Genomic DNA, 23,185 nt, shown 5'->3' with positions numbered 1-23,185 from the left:
TCAATGGGATTTGAACTCATGGCCTCTGGATCATGTATACTGCGTCTCAACCCATTGAGCTAACAGTTGGATGACAAATATAGCCTTCCTGGTAGTTTTCAGTTGATCTTCTGGAAGCCAGTCTGCAAAGGAAAGAATCATAAGAAAGACATCAATGGGATTTGAACTCATGGCCTCTGGATCATGAATACTGCGTCTCAACCCATTGAGCTAACAGATGGCTGACATGTAAATCCGAAATAATCACTAAGTGTGGAGGCCAAAATCGTCCCCGCAAAAACCTGTTAGGAGTACGTTTCAGGCAATTTAGAGTTGATTGGTAGTACTTTGTAGTGACTTTTTTGGTCCCTAACATTCAAATTTATTTTTTTCACCATTGGGTCACTACCGAAACTCTGGACATGACTAATTCCTGGAACTGGTAGTTCCAGGATCGTCAGGTACGCCGTTCCTGGTAGTACCTGATGGTAGTTTGATACGGTAGTTTGTTATGGCAGTTTGATACAGTAGTTTCATAAGGAACGTAACAGACTACAGCAACCTGCAATCAGCAGACACCGCAGGGAATTGAACCCCATCCTAGTAAACCAGGAGTTCCATACCAGCGTCTTGACTTGCTTCTTGACTTATTTACAATATAGTGTTAAGTCTGTAGACAGACTATCTGCTCATTGTTTTAATTCTAAAGTGACAAGTTATACATTAATAAAAGTCTGCCATTTTAAAATAAATCTCAAAGGGATATCAAATACTGCTATCAGATGGGGGCCCGTGGTCAAATACATATTAATATTAATTTGGGGGTCTTTGATATGAAAATGTTTGAGAACCACTGGTTTAAATAACATTTAGAAAGGAAGCCCAAATAAGCAACTACAGTTTAGAAACAAGCCCAGAAAACGACAACCACCACTATTTATAAGCCACTTTGCAAACAAACAAGCCTAAAGTCACTTATAATAAGCAGACATGGCAACACTGATCACAGGTTTTATCAAACCTGGAAGTTATGCAGGAATACCTACTGAGTGTCAAAAAAATACTTTCTGGCCTTGACAGCCCATGCATCCAAACAGAAAAGTCATATCTGATTGCATTAAACTCACTTTGCATGTTGCTTTGCCACTCGCTTTGCCACTCCATGTGCCATTCACTTTAAGCATGCGCATACCCTCTATTCCCCGATTGCAAATGAGCCTCCTTTGAAAACAAAGGCGACTTGCTGTGGTTGGCTACAACAGAATAGGGTGAGGGGCTGCTAATGTTGTTATGTTGATTTTTTGTTTTTTTCCCCTGGCGGATCTTGCCCCTACACAGGGGCAAGCAGGCTTTACAGACCGGGCCACGGCCTTGTTGGCCCCAACATACCTCAAAATTGTACTTAAGTACAGTTCTGTGAGTCTGCATGTATGTGTTAGGGGCAGATGAATCATTTTCATAAAACTGCAATAGTTAAAATCTATCTCCTCCTGGGATTTTTGAGTACTTTGCACAAAACTCTTTACACATGAACTTCGCGATGCGACGCGTTGTGAGCTTGTAGATCTGCTATTTTCAAAATTTTTGTACTTTTACTTTTGGTACTTTAAGTACATTTTGATGCCAATACTTTTGTACTTTTACTCAAGTACATTTTGAATTCTGGACTTTTACTTGTAACAGAGTATTTTTATATTGCAGTACTGTTACTTTTACTTAAGTAAAGAATTTGAGTACTTTTTCCACCACTGCGCTGCACACATTTACGAACACACATGCAAAAACGTGTAAATATAATCACAACGCATTATGTTTTCTCACTTTTACACTGATTACACTGCCTGCCAGCCAGCCAGCCAGCCAGCCAGACAGACAAACAGACAGACAGACAGACAGACAGACGCTCTACCTCCTGAGCCACTGCCGCCCCCATGTATTTTTGTCAATAACACCATCAATCAATCAAAGATCATTTGTATACTTACCAGAGCTGAATCCCACTCCCCATCTGAAGAGTCCATTAAAGAACACAGTGTGTCAATCTGTGTGAAGTTCCACATGCTGATGTCATCAGTAGTGGCGTTGCGTGACGCAGGCCCCAGCTCCTGGACTTTATCTTCTGGGATGAACGACTCACTGACATAGGCCTGACGTTGTGGATAGTGACATATTAGACGGGACACCAGATCAGAAATGCAACTGGAATCACTTTATTTGCGATACCTGTTCATTCATGCAATACATTTACAAGACTTTTATCTTGGTGGTAATGTGGTCAGACAATATTAAATATTATGGTAAAAGGACAACAGCCTCACATCCAAGAATACAATGCAAAATACATTGGAAACAGACTTTCCAAATGTCTTCATGAAGTTATCATTTAATTGGATGAAATAAGCCAGGCGCACAAGAAAATACCAATTGTTGACCACTTAAGCCTTATTATATATTTTGTTTTATATGCTAGTGCTATTTTCAAAAATATCTAGCAGATCTTTAAAGGTAGGGTAAGTGATGTTTTTTTTTTGTTTGTTAAAACGTTAAAGTACTATATTCTGATAGTAATAATTGCTACAGAGTGTTTGTTCGGTCACAGGGGTCTCTCCAGCTCTTTAGTAAACAGAATTATGTACATTTTCAGGTAGGTGACAACATTTAAGCCAATCAGGAGAGAGTACTGAAAATGCATTTTCTGTTTAATAAAGAGCTGGAGAGACATAGAGACTCATTTTACTGAACAAACACTCTATAGCAATGATTACTATCAGAATATAGAGCTATTTCACACTTATTTTAACAAAAGTAAATCACTTACCCTACCTTTAAGTTTCGCCTGTAATGACATGCCCAAAATAGGCACGCCAGGTTGAAAGTGGTTAATTGAACTCAGACAATCTAAAACATGGACCCTTACTGGTCCATTTGGGGGGATGTTGCTTCATATTCAGTGACCCACCTCTTGCAGCTTGGTGAGAACAATGCTGGCGTACTCCTCTTGGTCCACTTTGTCCAAGATGGCGGCCAGGTTGTGTTTCACAGTCGTCGCGCTGAGGCAAGAGTTGAACTGTGTCTCGTCGTCGTAGTCGATGGGGAAGGTCTCGTCGCCGATCGTCACCTGTGTGATTTGTCCCACCGTGCATTCAGTCGCTGTGACAGAGCAGAAGAGGCAGGGAAGGACAGCTTGTTACACACATTGTGGGTGTTGTTAACCACCTGCCCAAGGCCTTTGGCTTAACCCATTAAGGCCTGAGGTTCCGATTCTACAAAACGTCTTCTAAATCCTAACAGTTTTCTGAAAAACGTATGTTACTATGTCAGTGGTTCTCAAACCTTTTCATGTCAAGGACCCCCAAAATGATATGTATTTGGCTGCCGACCCCCATCTGAAAATGTTTTGTTCCAGGGACCCCCAGATGCAAAGATTTGAGTAAAAAAAATATGCTTTAAAAATATGTATATTCAAAGATTTGCTAAAATGTTCACGATTTTTCAAAAATAGCTCATAGCTTGTATATCTGCTATTTTTGAATATCCAAAGTAAAAGAATGGTTTAAGTGGTTACACAGACACGTTCCTGCGTTTAATGGGATACGTGGTTTTATACAAAAAGAAAATTACGAAAATAGCAGATCTACAAGCTCATACAGGTCGTGTGACCTTGCAGATCTGCTATTTTTGCTATTTATCGTTTCTTGAAATTCTTTTACAAATGTCTCCCCTATGATGACAAGCCCAAAACAGGGACGGCAGGTTTAAAGTGGCTACAGTAGGTTAGGTCACCAAAGGAAACAAATGCACCAAGACAGTGGTTCGCAAAGTGGGGTCCAGGGACCAGGGACCCCACGGAAACGCCCTAAGGGTTTCCCCAACAGTGGGTCAGGAGCGGACGCATTTTCATGGGCCGCGAGTAAATATATATATTTTTCATTTCCTACATGAATAAAAAAATATATATTTCAAAAGATTGTGAAAAGAAAGAAAAATCATACATTAAAAGAAAAATCTAACATCTTTCAAAGGAATTTCATAAATAAAAGAAAACAATCTAAGAAATTCCATAAATGTATAATACTTTTAAGAAGTAGTGAACATAGCGTATCTACATCTACAAGTGCACAACGTTGTGCGTTTGTAAATAAGCTATGTTCCCAGGGAGACATCACATTTATCTTTTTGGTCTCGAGCCAAAACGTTTGGGAACCACTGACTCCACTGAGAGATGACAGCAGGCAGAAATAGGAGCTGAGACTTACTGGTGGATCGTTTTGTCCTGCTGTTCCTAATGGAATGCCTGATGGCTTTCTTCATTCTCCTCTTCTTCCACCTCTTCACTCCATCCCGCCTAAGGACTTTAAGGAATGCCTTCAGGAACTGTCGCTTAGTTTTCTGCTCGGGCAAAATGAAAACGCCATTCTCGATAAAAGTGATGGACAAACAGACAGACATGACCAAATGCACGAAGCAACAGAAAAGTGTAAATGATGTTAAAGGGATAGTTCACCCCCAAAATGACATTTTTTTCCTATCGATTAGTCACCCCATGGAGACTTGAATTCATAGGAGTGGCATTTGATGACCGGCAGCGGTTCCGGTAGGAGACACAAAGAGTCTCCTTTGTGTCTCCTACCGGTCATCAAATTATTGGCTTAGGAATGACTAACATTATTTTTGGCTTGTAATATTATTGGCTTGGGGTGACTAATCGATAGAAACAAAGTATTTTTGTGGGTGAACTATCCCTTCAACAGAGCCAAGGCAATCTATTACTCACTTTATTAAACTTATCGTAGAAGGTCGATGATAAGTGCAGTGGCAGAATACCCAGGTTGTTCAAAGTGTCTCTATTCCATGTTGCAGGATCTCTGGGTGCACAAAAGCATTTAATACGGTATTTCAGTTGTCATTGAAAAACAAAAAACATCATCAACGTTCAAATTGTCGGAGGTTACTTTTCAGCAAATGGGGAAAATAACCTGTTGTCCATTGGATCCCATGTAGTTGTTTGTCGTGTGCTCTTGTTGATACTTTTCACTTATTAAATATTTTTAAATCCCACAGGCAGACTGGTGACCCTATTTTGGGCATTTTATTATTAGTGGTGTAAATTAACTAAGTGCATGTACTCAAGTACTGTAAATAAGTACAATTCTGAGGTATTTTTTACTTTACTGGAGTATTTCCAATTTTCAGTACTTTTACTTCTACTCCACTACATCTCAGAGGCAAATATAAATAATAAATCATTATTATTATTTGAAAACTTTAGTCACTAGTTACTTTGTAGATTTTGATTATTATTACAAAACCACTTCAGCCCTATATACATTTCGCCTATTTGAAAATAGCTGATCAACAAGTTCACAATGTGTCGCGATGCAACGCATTGTGAGCTTGTAGATCTGCTATTTTCAAAAGATTTTTATGCATTTTATAGACTTGAAAAACATTCTGCATAATGAGTACTTGAACTACTTTTGGTACTTTAAGTATATTTTGATGCCAATACTTTTGTACTTTTACTCAAGTCAATTATGATTACCGGACTTTTACTTGTAACAGAGTGTTTCTACATTGCTGTATTGATACTTTTACTTATTGTAAGTAAAAAGTTTGAATACTTTTTCCACCACTGCTAATAACTGAACTGTGCTTGTCGTTGCTTACCCGTATGTCGTTGTCCCTGACAACAGGAGGGTTTCCATGGCAGCCGCTCGATTTGTGTTGATATTTGGGCAGTTCTTTAGTTTCTCCAGGATGGATGAGTGAGAATTCGTATTATATAGGCCGCACCAATCTTACAGCACATGTTACCCAAAACTGTTATGTTATCCTCTGTCAAGGTTGTGGTTGTTATACCCAAAGACAGAAAAAAAAAGGGGGAAAAAATACGAATAAACTTAAGCACATGAAATCTGTGAAAATAGCAGATCTACAAGCTCATAGATCGATTTTGTGTACAGGGAAAAAAATAGGCGGCCTAATATAGACCCCTGGGGGACTCTGGTCAATGAAGTGGTTAAAGGTTTCGGTTCATTCATGAAAATAATGGCATAATAACTATTAGTATCACAGCATTGAAATTGTATTGTAAGCTATCTATATTGTCCTTTATAACTGTTATATGTTAGTTATAATGTGAAGGTTTGAAGATCATCTGTACAATGTTCTCCCTGAGACCCAATGTCAGTGGATTTGACTGTCATTATCAGTAATAGTTTAATTTGTGTGGGTCCGGTGGTTACTGGTTACTCTCAACTCACCAGGCAAGTCCTGGCATTTTTGAACAGAGCAGTACGTTTGTACTGAGAGCACTGGAGAAGACGGAGAAATCTGCACCAGCCAGCTCTTGGAAATAGGCTCTGCAGTTCGCCTCTGGCACCAGAGAGTAAAATAACCATCATTGCAATTAAATATCACAAAAAATAAATTGAACCAATCCCATCATAGCCCATAAGCCGTTGGTTCTCAAAGTGGGGGGTTCCAGGGGGTCCCCAGCAAAATGTGTTAATATAGCATCACAATAATTATGACCTTTTATAATTACCTTCTTTTTAGTATTTGTAAGCCTTTTATTTTTTTACATGTACTTAAAAGACGTATGAAAAAATTGCCTTTCCCTGTTCTCAAGTAAAATATTGATATGCGATTAAAATGTGATTAATTGTGATTAATTCATTACAAAGCCTCTAATTAATTTGATAAATGTTTTTAATCGAGTCCCAGCCCTAGTTCTTATTATATATATTTATAATGTTCTTACCCTTCATCACAGACACCTGTAGCAGAGTCTCCAAACTTTGATCCGGTGTACACAAACTGACCGTTGGAGATTTCCCCAGCAGAGCCACATGACTTCCCTGTGGAAGAGAAAGAAATATCCTTCAATACACTGGTATGAAATATCCAGTGGTGTAAAGTAACTAAGTACATTTACTAAAGTACTGTACTTAAGTACAATTAGAAGGTACTTTTACTTTACTGGAGTATTTCCAATTGTCTATACTTTTACTTTACTGGCAAAAATATGTTGTCATTTCAAACCTTAATGTGCATGGTTACATTTTCTATTATCTTTACTTTATGTTTTTACCGTTCCAGAGAACATAACAAGGTGGGACACAAACTCAGCCAATCCAGTTGGAGATGCAGTCAGGGAGTCAAACACTGCATTGATGACAACGTCTTTCTCAGCAGGAAGAGGCAACACCACAAGTTCTGCACTCTGCTTTGGAGACAGGAGCCTTACAGCCTCCAGCTGGACAGAAAGACAGTCAAGAAAATATTTTTTTATGTGGCAGCGATGAAGTCTTACAGGGGAGAAGCCTGGGTTGAGATTCAGGAATTCTCTGACAGACACAAGGGCTGAGAATGGCCCAAAGTTGTTCTGCAGCCAGTAAGCACTGCTGTTGGACACACAGCCTCGGTCTGGAGGGGACAGATCAGAACAAAGTATTAAGGCATTCAAACAGAAAAATGGCTGCAAATACCAGTCAAAACATTTTCCAGTGAAGATATCCCATTCTAATTGAGAATAGAATGGGAATATATTTATTTAGCAAATACATTTGAAAATGAGAGCCAAACTGCTATTGAGATATTGCAGTTAGTCAGTACCTGGCTGTGGTCGGGAGAGGAAAGGGAGGATTAGTTCCTTCAGGCCCAAATGCTGCTGCTGTGAGGTCATGTTGTCAAACTGATGGCTAAACTCCTTCAAACTGGTGAATCAAACACAGAATGAGAAATACTTATTTCTTAGCTTATTGATGAAGCTAGAGAAAAGGCAACGGAGTCATCAAAATCAAAATCATCCCCCAGGAAGAATGAAGGTGCACAGAAAAGTCTATGGAAATAGTCTATAGACAGAAAAAGTTTTGTTGATTTTTGAAATGCAATGGGAAAAACATAACCACTGCTAATAACATGTGCACATAACAGCATAGTGATAGATCACTTTTAACTCAGGTAGATACAGTCGAAGATCTCACCTGGTGGAATTTGATGAAGCAAAGTCAGCTTGTTGTATGTGATGGATGATGCTACACTCGGTGGAAGAGTAAACATGGCCAGGTCCAGTCTGGTGAAACTGAGACCCAACAAGTTGGGGTTAACATAGGCCAAAAATAATTATTTAAATGATTTCTACTTGGTCTTCAAAAAACAAAATATACTGATATATAACTTACATTATTTTGTACGACAAGCAGGAAATTTCACCCTGAAAAATGACAAATAGAGTTTGTGATTTTAAACCAAATGTGCATAGTTACAGTTTATATTACTATCATTACTTCACAGTTTTTACCTTTCCAGAGAACATAACAAGGTGGGACACAAACTCAGCCAATCCTCTCTCCTTTGGAGATTCGGTCAGATAGTCAAACACTGCGTGGATGACAACGTCTTTCTCAGGAAGAAGAGGCAACACTACAAGTTCTGCACTCTGCTTTGGAGACAGGAGCCTTACAGCCTCCAGCTAGATGGAAAGAAAGTCAAGAAAAACTTGATCACCACCACTGGACTTTATTTTATATTTAAATTATCTCTAAATTATCTCTTGGAGTTAATAATTCATCATTGTTATGTAATGTAACAACTTTAAAGTCGTACAGGGGAGAAGCCTGGGTTTAGATTCAGGAATTCACTGACAGACACAAGACCTGAGAATGCACCAAAGTTGTTCTCCAACCAGTAAACACTGCTGTTGGACACACAGCCTCGGTCTGAAGGGGACAGATCAGAATGAAACATTAAGGCATTGAAAGGTGTCTGGAAATACAGTCAATATATTTTCCTGTAAAAAAGATAACATTTTAATAGATTGTAAAAATAGATAGATAGATTTCAGTTAGTCAGTACCTGACTGTGGTCGGGACAGGAAAGGGATTATTAGTTCCGTCAGGACCACTTGCTGCTGATGTGAGGTCATGTTGTCGAACTGATGGCTAAACTCCTGCAATCTGTGGATCAAATCAAAATACAATGAAAAATACTTGTTTTCACTTCTTAGTTTTTCGGCCAATTCCCATCAGGGTGCGCTACATCATCTGTTTCCATCTGCTTCTGTTCGGCATCTTCCTTGGTCACTCTAGCCACCTGCATGTCGTCTCCCTCCGCATTCATAAAATTCATCTTTGGTCTACCTCTTCTCCTCTTGCCTGGCAGCTCCATCTTCAGCATCCTTCTCCCAATATACCTCTCATCCCTCCTCCGTATATATCCAAACAAACATCCAAACCTCGCCTCTCTTGCATTATCCCAAAACCTTCTAACCTGGGCTAATCCTCCAATGTAATCATTGGCATCCTCAATTTTGCCACCTCTAGTTCCGCCTCCTGTCTTTTCATCAGTGCCAGCATTTCCAAGCCGTACACATCTTCCCTCTTACTCTAGCTGGAACCCTTCTCTCACAAATCACCCCTGACTCCATCAGTTCCACCCTACCTATCGCTTCTTCAGCTCTCTTCCACACTACCCATTACTTTGGACTCAATTCAACTTCACTATATGACTTTTTACTCACGAGAAAAAAGAAAAGAAATTCAAAACATTGTGACTTAACTATGCTTTTCACCCAAACACCCCATTATGGGAGATGAAATGTGAAATACATCCACATAAAGATGATAGCCCCAGGTGGGAAAATTCAGTCAAAGGGTATACAGATGGAAGAAGTCTCCAGCTCAATACTTACACTTGCTGGTATGTGTTACAGCTGAGGTTCCTGCTGCTGAGGCAGTATAGAAACTCTCCTGATGCAGACGACAGGAACCCTCTCAAACGTCCAGAGAACCACTTCCCAATGACATCACTGTCCCTCAACTGTTCATCCGTCAGAATCGACACTCTCAGCTCTCCAATCACATCCAGAACCGCAGACGCCGATGGACCAGTCATCGTCATGGACTAGGGGAAGGATTACATGGGTCAATATTTCATTTAAATGTGCATTACGTGTGAGCTCATTTGGTGTAAAGAATAGTGGACAGGGCTTTTCGCTCTACAATAGAGAACTTTCATTCCAAACCTGGGTGGACTTTATGTGGACAAATAACAGCTTCTGGCCAGAAATAATTGATTTTTTATTTTTATTTTGCATTGGTGCATTTTATAATTACTAATTATAAACATAGACTGTAATTATGTGTAGGTCTGAGATGTACTAACTCAGTCATCATTGTTCATTTTAATTAGTTTCAGTGATTGGTCATTCTATCTTTGCCATTACACTTAGCAGTTTAGTTTCAGTTTATTTCAGTGTCTGGTTAGATCTAGTTTTTGTACCGTGTTGGCAAGAAGATCCAGAGCTGCATCCAACACCCCAGAGGCCTTGGAGAGGAACAGCTTCCAGACTGGTCTGGAACCAGTGGAGCTGGGGCACCAGTAGTTCGGTAGGCTTGCGTGCCGCACGTCTGGGGGCCAACATCCTCCGAGACTAGGCAGTGGTACTATTTAACCCATAGTTGGGGGCTGGTTCGTGGGCACCAGTAGTTCGGTAAGCTTGCGTGCCGCACGTCTGGGGGCCAACCTCCTCCGAGACGAGGCAGTGGTACTATTTAACCCATAGTTGGGGGCTGGTTCGTGGGCACCAGTAGTTCGGTAAGCTTGCGTGCCGCACGTCTGGGGGCCAACCTCCTCCGAGACGAGGCAGTGGTACTATTTAACCCATAGTTGGGGGCTGGTTCGTGGGCACCAGTAGTTCGGTAGGCTTGCGTGCCGCACGTCTGGGGGCCAACCTCCTCCGAGACGAGGCAGTGGTACTATTTAACCCATAGTTGGGGGCTGGTTCGTGGGCACCAGTAGTTCGGTAAGCTTGCGTGCCGCACGTCTGGGGGCCAACCTCCTCCGAGACGAGGCAGTGGTACTATTTAACCCATAGTTGGGGGCTGGTTCGTGGGCACCAGTAGTTCGGTAGGCTTGCGTGCCGCACGTCTGGGGGCCAACCTCCTCCGAGACGAGGCAGTGGTACTATTTAACCCATAGTTGGGGGCTGGTTCGTGGGCACCAGTAGTTCGGTAGGCTTGCGTGCCGCACGTCTGGGGGCCAACCTCCTCCGAGACTAGGCAGTGGTACTATTTAACCCATAGTTGGGGGCTGGTTCGTGGGCACCAGTAGTTCGGTAGGCTTGCGTGCCGCACGTCTGGGGGCCAACCTCCTCTGAGCATTATAATTGCACAAATTTAATGACCAGAAGTCTAGCTTCACATTTGCGCTTTTTATAGAATTGTCACATCAGAAGACAGACCCTTGCAGCGTAGAGAATAGAGATAGTTATACCCTTCCAGACAAGAGCCATATCCCTGCAGACACGGCCGTCTTCAAGGCAAGAGTACAGTCAGAGTGCAACATATGCAACATTAAATAAATGCACTCATAAACCTTATAGACGCCGGTAGGGAGGGGCTTTATTATATTATTCGCTTATAGATTCCAACGAGTTGGAATCAACACTCGATTAATGTTAGGACGTATCAACAGATAAATCCTATTGACACACTTCCCTAAAGGCAAGGCTCCTTTCAGTCAGAGGAGGCATTTATCTGAGCTTCAGAGCTTGCTCTATCGGCCACGGCGATCGGATCCCTTCAAGACAGACTTCAAGACTGGAAGGGTAGAACTATTCTTTACACTGCGAGGCTCGGTCTTCTGATATGACATTCTATAAAAAGGTATTGAATTCATTGTTATATGGGTATTGAATTCATTGTTATATGGGTATTGAATTCATTGTTATATGGGTATTGAATTCCCATTATATGGGAGCGCCAATGGAGGGGGAAGGCTGCTTCTGTACACGCTCCTCAGCGTCGCAACGTTTTTCCTTCTTTTTAGTATTTTTAAGCTTTTATTATTTTACATGTACTTAAAAGACGTATGAAAAAATTGCCTTTCCCTGTTCTCAAGTAAAATATTGATATGCGATTAAAATGTGATTAATTGTGATTAATTCATTACAAAGCCTCTAATTAATTTGATAAATGTTTTTAATCGAGTCCCAACCCTAGTTCTTATATATATTTATAATGTTCTTACCCTTCATCACAGACACCTGTAGCAGAGTCTCCAAACTTTGTAATCCAGTGTACACAAACTGACGGTTGGAGATTTCCCCAGCAGAGCCACATGACTTCCCTGTGGAAGAGAAAGAAATGTCCTTCAATACACTGGTATGAAATATCCAGTGGTGTAAAGTAACTAAGTACATTTACTAAAGTACTGTACTTAAGTACAATTAGAAGGTACATTTACTTTACTGGAGTATTTCCAATTGTCTATACTTTTACTTACATCTCAGAGGCAAATATTGTACTGTTACTCCACTACAATTATTTGAAAACTTTAGTTACTAGTTATTGTAGATATACATTATTATATTATAAAAACATACATTAACCACTTGCCTTTCACAACCACAAGGACGCACGTACGCACGCACACGCCACTAACCTGTACACACTCGGGTCCAGATTGACAAAGGTATCCAGGTCCATGTTGACATTGGAGCCAGCGGCACTTCTCACATAGGAAAGGGATGCACCACCTACAGGTCATAAAGAAAATACTGAATTTATCCATCTCTGAAGTGTGCGTGTGTGCGTGTGTGCGTGCGTGCGTGCGCAATAAAGGACAAGGATAGGATAGAACGCAATGGTATGAGCCAAAAGCGTCGTGTTTATTGAATTCCTAAAGGAAGCGGAAATATGGAAAAATGAACAAAACCAGTTGACTGTGCAGCCCCAGGACAGTATCTCCAATATTTCAAAACACTCAAAAGCGAAATCAACCAAATCAACCACTTCATCAGTTACCGCAGCCCGACTCAAGGCTGAGGCTGAGAAGGCTGTGCTCCTTATAAGGGCATCGACTTTAAAGGCAAAGCAGGCTCTGGAAATGGAGCAGGCTAAAATGCAAGCCAGCCAGACTGGAACAAATGGAACTGGACATATGCCTGGCTGAATCCGATGCTAGATTAAAAATCCTGGCGGATCTTGACTCCATTTCACAACCACCAGCACCATCACTGCTTAAATCACAACCACAAATGTTACAGCCAAAATCACAGGATGATGCCATGAATGAGTATCTGGAAAATACTAAAACCCCAAACATCAATATGGACTCATTTCCAATTAATTCACTTGGAGCCAGACAAAAAATAAAATTACAAGGACCATCAAACCCAGGCCTAAGGCCACCAGAAATCACAGCAACTCATACCCAACAGCAAGCAATTGGGACAGGAACTGGAATTACAGTGTCAGACAATGACGACAAATTCTTGACTGTAATACAGAGGCAAAATGAGATTGCTGATTTACTGGTTGTACAGCTAAAATTGACCTCACTTCCCTCTAAGGAAATCCCAGTTTACGATGGCAACCCTTTAGATTACCAGGCATTGATGAGGGCATTTGAGCATGGTATTGAGGAAAAGACTAGAAGCCACCAAGATAGGCTATATTACTTGGAACAGTACACCTCTGGACCCTGCAGAGAATTGGTTAGGAGCTGTCTTCATATGAATGCCAACACAGGCTACATTCACGCTAAAACACTGTTAAAAAAGCATTTAGGAGATAACATAAAAATCTCAAGTGCCTATATGGAAAAAGCTTTAAATTGGAAAAGTATTAAGGCAGAGGATGGAGATGCACTGCATGCTTATGCACTCTTCCTGAGAGGCTGTTGTAACGCAATGAGAGATTTGGAGGATATAGAGGACCTGGATCTGACTTCTAACCTGAAACTCATTGTGTCCAAACTGCCTTATAAATTGAAGGAAAAATGGAGAACGACAGCTTGTGATATTTTAGAGCAAACGCAAAGGAGAGCAAGATTGAGCCACTTGGTACTATTTATGGAAAAGCAAGCGAGAATACTCCAGGACCCACTTTTCGGCGACATTCATGATCCTCTTGCCAATGTGAAGGTTTCAAAACCAAGGACTGCAGCTGAATCAACCTCAGGCAGATTTAAGAGCAAGGGGAGTAGTTTTGCTACTACGGTGGCAACAGTGTCTGACAGCAAAGCCGAAAAGTCACCTGTCAAAAGCAACATGCCTTTTGGTGCATATGATTTCGCATGTATTTTCTGTACCGGCAAGCATCCCTTACCTGAATGTCAGAAAATGAATGCACAGGCACATGAAGACAAAGTTCAGTTTCTCAGGGAAAAAGGACTATGCTTTGGATGTTCGAAAGTGGGACATTTGAGTAGAAATTGTAACCGGAGACTGACCTGCCAGAACTGCCAGGGCAGACATAGTTGGGGGCTGGTATACAACACTTACCACTTGCTGGAATAAAGTTGCACTTGGGGGAGAAAGGGGGGAAATAGTTGTGAATTTGATGACATTTAACTAATACTCTACTTAACGTTTAAAACAAATTAAGGCAAATACCTCTCCACTGTATATGATGCAGCCTAAGAAAAGAAAAGTGCAGATATTAGGATTTTGTTCATTTCTAAAACACCATGGAAAAGCAAAATAACCAATACAAATAAAATGTAAATGTAACGGCAATGTTTACGTCATGTAGATAGAAGATCTCACCTGGTGGAACGTGATGAGCTAAAGTTAGCTTCATGTATGCGATGGATGATGCTATACACTCTGAGGAAGAGTAGGCATGGCCTGGTCCAGTCTGGTGAAACTGAGACCCAACAAGTCAGGGGTTAACATCAGCCAATAATAACGAATGAAATCACATCTACCTGTCTTCAAAAAACATAATACTATATATTGATGGATCTACTTACATTATTTGGTATGATGAGCAGGAAATGTTTCCCTGAAAAGTGGCAAAAATATGTTGTCATTTCAAACCTTAATGTGCATGGTTACATTTTCTATTATCTTTACTTTATGTGTTTTACCGTTCCAGAGAACATAACAAGGTGGGACACAAACTCAGCCAATCCAGTTGGAGATGCAGTCGGAGTCAAACACTGCGTTGATGACAACGTCTTTCTCAGCAGGAAGAGGCAACACCACAAGTTCTGCACTCTGCTTTGGAGACAGGAGCCTTGCAGCCTCCAGCTGGACAGAAAGACAGTCAAGAAAAGATTATCACCACCACTGGATTTTATTTGCTATTTGGTCTAATCATTCTTTAGAGTTTTTTTTATGTGGCAGCGATGAAGTCTTACAGGGGAGAAGCCTGGGTTGAGATTCAGGAATTCTCTGACAGACACAAGGGCTGAGAATGGCCCAAAGTTGTTCTGCAGCCAGTAAGCACTGCTGTTGTAGGGGACAGATCAGAACAAAGTATTAAGGCATTCAAACAGAAAAATGGCTGCAAATACCAGTCAAAACATTTTCCAGTAAAGATATCCCATTCTAATTGAGAATAGAATGGGAATATATTTATTTAGCAAATACATTTGAAAATGAGAGCCAAACTGTTATTGAGATATTGCAGTTAGTCAGTACCTGGCTGTGGTCGGGAGAGGAAAGGGAGGATTAGTTCCTTCAGGCCCAAATGCTGCTGCTGTGAGGTCATGTTGTCAAACTGATGGCTAAACTCCTTCAAACTGGTGAATCAAACACAGAATGAGAAATACTTAATTCTTAGCTTATTGGTGAAGCTAGAGAAAAGGCAACGGAGTCATCAAAATCAAAATCATCCCCCAGGAAGAATGAAGGTGCACAGAAATGTCTATGGAAATCCAGCAGTCAGAATTGCCACTCTCATCTCTCCAATCACATCCAGAACCACAGACGCTGATGGACCAGTCATGGTCATGGACTAGGGGAAGGATTACATGGATCAATATTTAATATTATTACATTTGCATTAATATTACGTGATGATATTTAGTGTATGGAATAGTAGATAAAGATTCTGGCTCTATAATAGAGATATTCTTTCAAATCTTGATAGACTGTTTGCCTGACAGTGAATAGGGAATTTTTATTAGCATTTTTTTTCATTAGCAAATCTTTTTAAGATTATTAAAAACATGAGCTTTAAATTTAAATAATTTCAGAATGTGTTACTTTTAATTAGTTTTTAGAGATTGTTCATTCTGTCTTCACCATAAAAGTTGTTTTCAGTGTCTGGTTAGAGCTACTTTTTGTACCGTGTTGGCAAGAAGATCCAGAGCTGCGACCCCAGAGGTCTTAGAGAGGAACAGCTTCCAGACTGGTCTGGAACCAGTGGAGCTGGGGGGCTGGTTACACTTCATCACTGCTGCCAGATCCTGTGCTGTCAACATGGACACCTGGGTGGAGATAATGGACAAAGCAGAACAGAAAAAACAGGAAACCTTTAATGAAGTCAAAATTGAAAAGTAATAACTGTTGCGTTCAATGTGAGAGACTTAAGTGGCTTACTGAAGCACACGTGTATTCTTCAATGCCAAAGTCACAAAAACGTCCATTCATCTGTCCGTTGTTGAGGAGGAGCTGTAGTGCAGTGCTTTGGTAGCCGAAAAGGAAAACATTTGAGTTGCAAAACGAAAAGTTTGTTCATTAAATATATTTGAGATATTGTAGGCATTGCCTCAGAACACTCACCTGTTAATTCCAACACAAATGTCTGTTTCTGTGAAAACATTAATTAATTAATTCATTATGAAAATAAATCACAATAAAATTCATAACAATGAATCAAAACTACTATACACTTACCATTTGCTGAAGTAACATTGCACTTGGGAAAGAAAGAAAGAGTGAAATGTTTTTAATTTGGTGACATTTAGTCAATTAGACTTTAAAATGTGAATATCATTTCAGGTACCTACCTCTCCACTGTAGATGATGCAGCCTAAGTATAGACAGAAAAAGTTTTGTTGATTTTAGAAATGCAATGGGAAAAACATAACCACTGCCAATAACATGTGAACATAACAGCATAGTGATACATCACTTTTAACTCAGTCGAAGATCTCACCTGGTGGAATTTGATGAAGCAAAGTCAGCTTGTTGTATGTGATGGATGATGCTACACTCGGTGGAAGAGTAAACATGGCCAGGTCCAGTCTGGTGAAACTGAGACCCAACAAGTTGGGGTTAACATAGGCCAAAAATAATGATTTGAATTATTTCTACTTGGTCTTCAAAAAACTAAATATACTGATAGATAACTTACATTATTTTGTACGACAAGCAGGAAATTTCACCCTGAAAAATGTCAAAAAGAGTTTGTGATTTCAAACCAAATGTGCATAGTTACAGTTTATATTACTATCATTACTTCACAGTTTTTACCTTTCCAGAGAACATAACAAGGTGGGACACAAACTCAGCCAATCCTCTCTCCTTTGGAGATTCGGTCAGATAGTCAAACACTGCGTGGATGACAACGTCTTTCTCAGGAAGAAGAGGCAACACCACAAGTTCTGCACTCTGCTTTGGAGACAGGAGCCTTACAGCCTCCAGCTAGATGGAAAGAAAGTCAAGAAAAACTTGATCACCACCACTGGACTTTATTTTATATTTAAAAAGTAATTATCTCTTGGAGTTAATAATTCATCATTGTTATGTAATGTAACAACTTTAAAGTCTTACAGGGGAGAAGCCTGGGTTTAGATTCAGGAATTCACTGACAGACACAAGACCTGAGAATGCACCAAAGTTGTTCTCCAACCATACCAGTAAACACTGCTGTTGGACACACGGCCTCGGTCTGAAGGGGACAGATCAGAATGAAACATTAAGGCATTGAAAGGTGTCTGGAAATACAGTCAATATATTTTCCTGTAAAAAATATATAACATTTTAATATTTTGTAAAAATAGATAGATAGATTGCAGTTAGTCAGTACCTGACTGTGGTCGGGACAGGAAAGGGATTATTAGTTCCGTCAGGACCACTTGCTGCTGATGTGAGGTCATGTTGTCGAACTGATGGCTAAACTCCTGCAATCAGTGGATCAAATCAAAATACAATGAAAAATACTTGTTTTCACTTCTTCGTTTTTCGGCCAATTCCCATCAGGGTGCGCCACATCATCCGTTTCCATCTGCTTCTGTTTTCGGCATCTTCCTTGGTCACTCTAGCCACCTGCATGTCGTCTCCCTCCGCATTCATAAACTTCATCTTTGGTCTACCTCTTCTCCTCTTGCCTGGCAGCTCCATCTTCAGCATCCTTCTCCCAATATACCTCTCATCCCTCCTCCGTATATATCCAAACAAACATCCAAACCTCGCCTCTCTTGCATTATCCCAAAACCTTCTAACCTGGGCTAATCCTCCAATGTAATCATTGGCATCCTCAATTTTGCCACCTCTAGTTCCGCCTCCTGTCTTTTCATCAGTGCCACCATTTCCAAGCCGTACAAATCTTCCCTCTCACTCTAGCTGGAACCCTTCTCTCACAAATCACCCCTGACTCCATCAGTTCCACCCTACCTATCGCTTCTTCAGCTCTCTTCCACACTACCCATTACTTTGGACTCAATTCAACTTCACTATTATATGACTTTTTACTCACAAGAAAAAAGAAAAGAAATTCAAAACATTGTGACTTAGCTATGCTTTTCACCCAAACACCCCATTATGGGAGATGAAATGTGAAATACATCCACATAAAGATGATAGCCCCAGGTGGGAAAATTCAGTCAAAGGGTATACAGATGGAAGAAGTCTCCAGCTCAATACTTACACTTGCTGGTATGTGTTACAGCTGAGGTTCCTGCTGCTGAGGCAGTATAGAAACTCTCCTGATGCAGACGACAGGAACCCTCTCAAACGTCCAGAGAACCACTTCCCAATGACATCACTGTCCCTCAACTGTTCATCCGTCAGAATCGACACTCTCAGCTCTCCAATCACATCCAGAACCGCAGACGCCGATGGACCAGTCATCGTCATGGACTAGGGGAAGGATTACATGGGTCAATATTTCATTTAAATGTGCATTACGTGTGAGCTCATTTGGTGTAAAGAATAGTGGACAGGGCTTTTCGCTCTACAATAGAGAACTTTCATTCCAAACCTGGGTGGACTTTATGTGGACAAATAACAGCTTCTGGCCAGAAATAATTGATTTTTTATTTTTATTTTGCATTGGTGCATTTTATAATTACTAATTATAAACATAGACTGTAATTATGTGTAGGTCTGAGATGTACTAACTCAGTCATCATTGTTCATTTTAATTAGTTTCAGTGATTGGTCATTCTATCTTTGCCATTACACTTAGCAGTTTAGTTTCAGTTTATTTCAGTGTCTGGTTAGATCTAGTTTTTGTACCGTGTTGGCAAGAAGATCCAGAGCTGCATCCAACACCCCAGAGGCCTTGGAGAGGAACAGCTTCCAGACTGGTCTGGAACCAGTGGAGCTGGGGCAACAGTAGTTCGGTAGGCTTGCGTGCCGCACGTCTGGGGGCCAACATCCTCCGAGACTAGGCAGTGGTACTATTTAACCCATAGTTGGGGGCTGGTTCGTGGGCACCAGTAGTTCGGTAAGCTTGCGTGCCACACGTCTGGGGGCCAACCTCCTCCGAGACGAGGCAGTGGTACTATTTAACCCATAGTTGGGGGCTGGTTCGTGGGCACCAGTAGTTCGGTAGGCTTGCGTGCCGCACGTCTGGGGGCCAACCTCCTCCGAGACGAGGCAGTGGTACTATTTAACCCATAGTTGGGGGCTGGTTCGTGGGCACCAGTAGTTCGGTAAGCTTGCGTGCCGCACGTCTGGGGGCCAACCTCCTCCGAGACGAGGCAGTGGTACTATTTAACCCATAGTTGGGGGCTGGTTCGTGGGCACCAGTAGTTCGGTAGGCTTGCGTGCCGCACGTCTGGGGGCCAACCTCCTCCGAGACGAGGCAGTGGTACTATTTAACCCATAGTTGGGGGCTGGTTCGTGGGCACCAGTAGTTCGGTAAGCTTGCGTGCCGCACGTCTGGGGGCCAACCTCCTCCGAGACGAGGCAGTGGTACTATTTAACCCATAGTTGGGGGCTGGTTCGTGGGCACCAGTAGTTCGGTAGGCTTGCGTGCCGCACGTCTGGGGGCCAACCTCCTCCGAGACGAGGCAGTGGTACTATTTAACCCATAGTTGGGGGCTGGTTCGTGGGCACCAGTAGTTCGGTAGGCTTGCGTGCCGCACGTCTGGGGGCCAACCTCCTCCGAGACGAGGCAGTGGTACTATTTAACCCATAGTTGGGGGCTGGTTCGTGGGCACCAGTAGTTCGGTAAGCTTGCGTGCCGCACGTCTGGGGGCCAACCTCCTCCGAGACGAGGCAGTGGTACTATTTAACCCATAGTTGGGGGCTGGTTCGTGGGCACCAGTAGTTCGGTAGGCTTGCGTGCCGCACGTCTGGGGGCCAACCTCCTCCGAGACTAGGCAGTGGTACTATTTAACCCATAGTTGGGGGCTGGTTCGTGGGCACCAGTAGTTCGGTAGGCTTGTGTGCCGCACGTCTGGGGGCCAACCTCCTCCGAGCATTATAATTGCACAAATTTAATGACCAGAAGTCTAGCTTCACATTTGCGCTTTTTATAGAATTGTCACATCAGAAGATAGACCCTTGCAGCGTAGAGAATAGAGATAGTTATACCCTTCCAGACAAGAGCCATATCCCTGCAGACACGGCCGTCTTCAAGGCAAGAGTACAGTCAGAGTGCAACATATGCAACATTAAATAAATGCACTCATAAACCTTATAGACGCCGGTAGGGAGGGGCTTTATTATATTATTCGCTTATAGATTCCAACGAGTTGGAATCAACACTCGATTAATGTTAGGACGTATCAACAGATAAATCCTATTGACACACTTCCCTAAAGGCAAGGCTCCTTTCAGTCAGAGGAGGCATTTATCTGAGCTTCAGAGCTTGCTCTATCGGCCACGGCGATAGGATCCCTTCAAGACAGACTTCAAGACTGGAAGGGTAGAACTATTCTTTACACTGCGAGGCTCGGTCTTCTGATATGACATTCTATAAAAAGGTATTGAATTCATTGTTATATGGGTATTGAATTCATTGTTATATGGGTATTGAATTCATTGTTATATGGGTATTGAATTCCCATTATATGGGAGCGCCAATGGAGGGGGAAGGCTGCTTCTGTACACGCTCCTCAGCGTCGCAACGTTTTTCCTTCTTTTTAGTATTTTTAAGCTTTTATTATTTTACATGTACTTAAAAGACGTATGAAAAAATTGCCTTTCCCTGTTCTCAAGTAAAATATTGATATGCGATTAAAATGTGATTAATTGTGATTAATTCATTACAAAGCCTCTAATTAATTTGATAAATGTTTTTCATCGAGTCCCAACCCCAGTTCTTATATATATTTATAATGTTCTTACCCTTCATCACAGACACCTGTAGCAGAGTCTCCAAACTTTGTAATCCAGTGTACACAAACTGACCGTTGGAGATTTCCCCAGCAGAGCCACATGACTTCCCTGTGGAAGAGAAAGAAATGTCCTTCAATACACTGGTATGAAATATCCAGTGGTGTAAAGTAACTAAGTACATTTACTAAAGTACTGTACTTAAGTACAATTAGAAGGTACATTTACTTTACTGGAGTATTTCCAATTGTCTATACTTTTACTTACATCTCAGAGGCAAATATTGTACTGTTACTCCACTACAATTATTTGAAAACTTTAGTTACTAGTTATTGTAGATATACATTATTATATTATAAAAACATACATTAACCACTTGCCTTTCACAACCACAAGGACGCACGTACGCACGCACACGCCACTAACCTGTACACACTCGGGTCCAGATTGACAAAGGTATCCAGGTCCATGTTGACATTGGAGCCAGCGGCACTTCTCACATAGGAAAGGGATGCACCACCTACAGGTCATAAAGAAAATACTGAATTTATCCATCTCTGAAGTGTGCGTGTGTGCGTGTGTGCGTGCGTGCGCAATAAAGGACAAGGATAGGATAGAACGCAATGGTATGAGCCAAAAGCGTCGTGTTTATTGAATTCCTAAAGGAAGCGGAAATATGGAAAAATGAACAAAACCAGTTGACTGTGCAGCCCCAGGACAGTATCTCCAATATTTCAAAACACTCAAAAGCGAAATCAACCAAATCAACCACTTCATCAGTTACCGCAGCCCGACTCAAGGCTGAGGCTGAGAAGGCTGTGCTCCTTATAAGGGCATCGACTTTAAAGGCAAAGCAGGCTCTGGAAATGGAGCAGGCTAAAATGCAAGCCAGCCAGACTGGAACAAATGGAACTGGACATATGCCTGGCTGAATCCGATGCTAGATTAAAAATCCTGGCGGATCTTGACTCCATTTCACAACCACCAGCACCATCACTGCTTAAATCACAACCACAAATGTTACAGCCAAAATCACAGGATGATGCCATGAATGAGTATCTGGAAAATACTAAAACCCCAAACATCAATATGGACTCATTTCCAATTAATTCACTTGGAGCCAGACAAAAAATAAAATTACAAGGACCATCAAACCCAGGCCTAAGGCCACCAGAAATCACAGCAACTCATACCCAACAGCAAGCAATTGGGACAGGAACTGGAATTACAGTGTCAGACAATGACGACAAATTCTTGACTGTAATACAGAGGCAAAATGAGATTGCTGATTTACTGGTTGTACAGCTAAAATTGACCTCACTTCCCTCTAAGGAAATCCCAGTTTACGATGGCAACCCTTTAGAATACATCCACATAAAGATGATAGCCCCAGGTGGGAAAATTCAGTCAAAGGGTATACAGATGGAAGAAGTCTCCAGCTCAATACTTACACTTGCTGGTATGTGTTACAGCTGAGGTTCCTGCTGCTGAGGCAGTATAGAAACTCTCCTGATGCAGACGACAGGAACCCTCTCAAACGTCCAGAGAACCACTTCCCAATGACATCACTGTCCCTCAACTGTTCATCCGTCAGAATCGACACTCTCAGCTCTCCAATCACATCCAGAACCGCAGACGCCGATGGACCAGTCATCGTCATGGACTAGGGGAAGGATTACATGGGTAGGAAATATCCAGTGGTGTAAAGTAACTAAGTACATTTACTAAAGTACTGTACTTAAGTACAATTAGAAGGTACTTTTACTTTACTGGAGTATTTCCAATTGTCTATACTTTTACTTACATCTCAGAGGCAAATATTGTACTGTTACTCCACTACAATTATTTGAAAACTTTAGTTACTAGTTATTGTAGATATAAATTATTATATTATAAAAACATACATTAACCACTTGCCTTTCCCAGATGTACAACCACAAGGACGCACTCACGTACGCA

The 23,185-nt window shown here is 41.4% G+C and overlaps 1 protein-coding gene across 1 annotated transcript in view; it reads right to left on the bottom strand.

Moving 5' to 3' along the window:
• Window positions 1–2,926: 2,926 nt before the first annotated feature.
• The window catches only part of LOC311055964 (uncharacterized protein), a gene marked incomplete at both ends in the record, with an annotated part of 31,867 nt that continues 11,608 nt past the window's right edge, over window positions 2,927–23,185 (bottom strand). Inside the window, 6 exons of the mRNA XM_084072266.1 lie at window positions 2,927–3,129; window positions 4,236–4,368; window positions 8,303–8,455; window positions 8,590–8,702; window positions 8,839–8,939; window positions 9,674–9,801. Coding sequence (XP_083928392.1) covers window positions 2,927–3,129; window positions 4,236–4,368; window positions 8,303–8,455; window positions 8,590–8,702; window positions 8,839–8,939; window positions 9,674–9,801 — 831 coding nt within the window. The remainder of the gene's footprint in view (window positions 3,130–4,235; window positions 4,369–8,302; window positions 8,456–8,589; window positions 8,703–8,838; window positions 8,940–9,673; window positions 9,802–23,185) is intronic.

This window comes from Gymnoscopelus microlampas (assembly GCF_963454915.1).
Source record: "Gymnoscopelus microlampas genome assembly, chromosome: 2".
Taxonomy (NCBI): domain Eukaryota; kingdom Metazoa; phylum Chordata; class Actinopteri; order Myctophiformes; family Myctophidae; genus Gymnoscopelus; species Gymnoscopelus microlampas.
The sequence above is the reverse complement of the archived record's forward strand: the minus strand, read 5'-3'. Positions and strand labels throughout refer to the sequence as shown.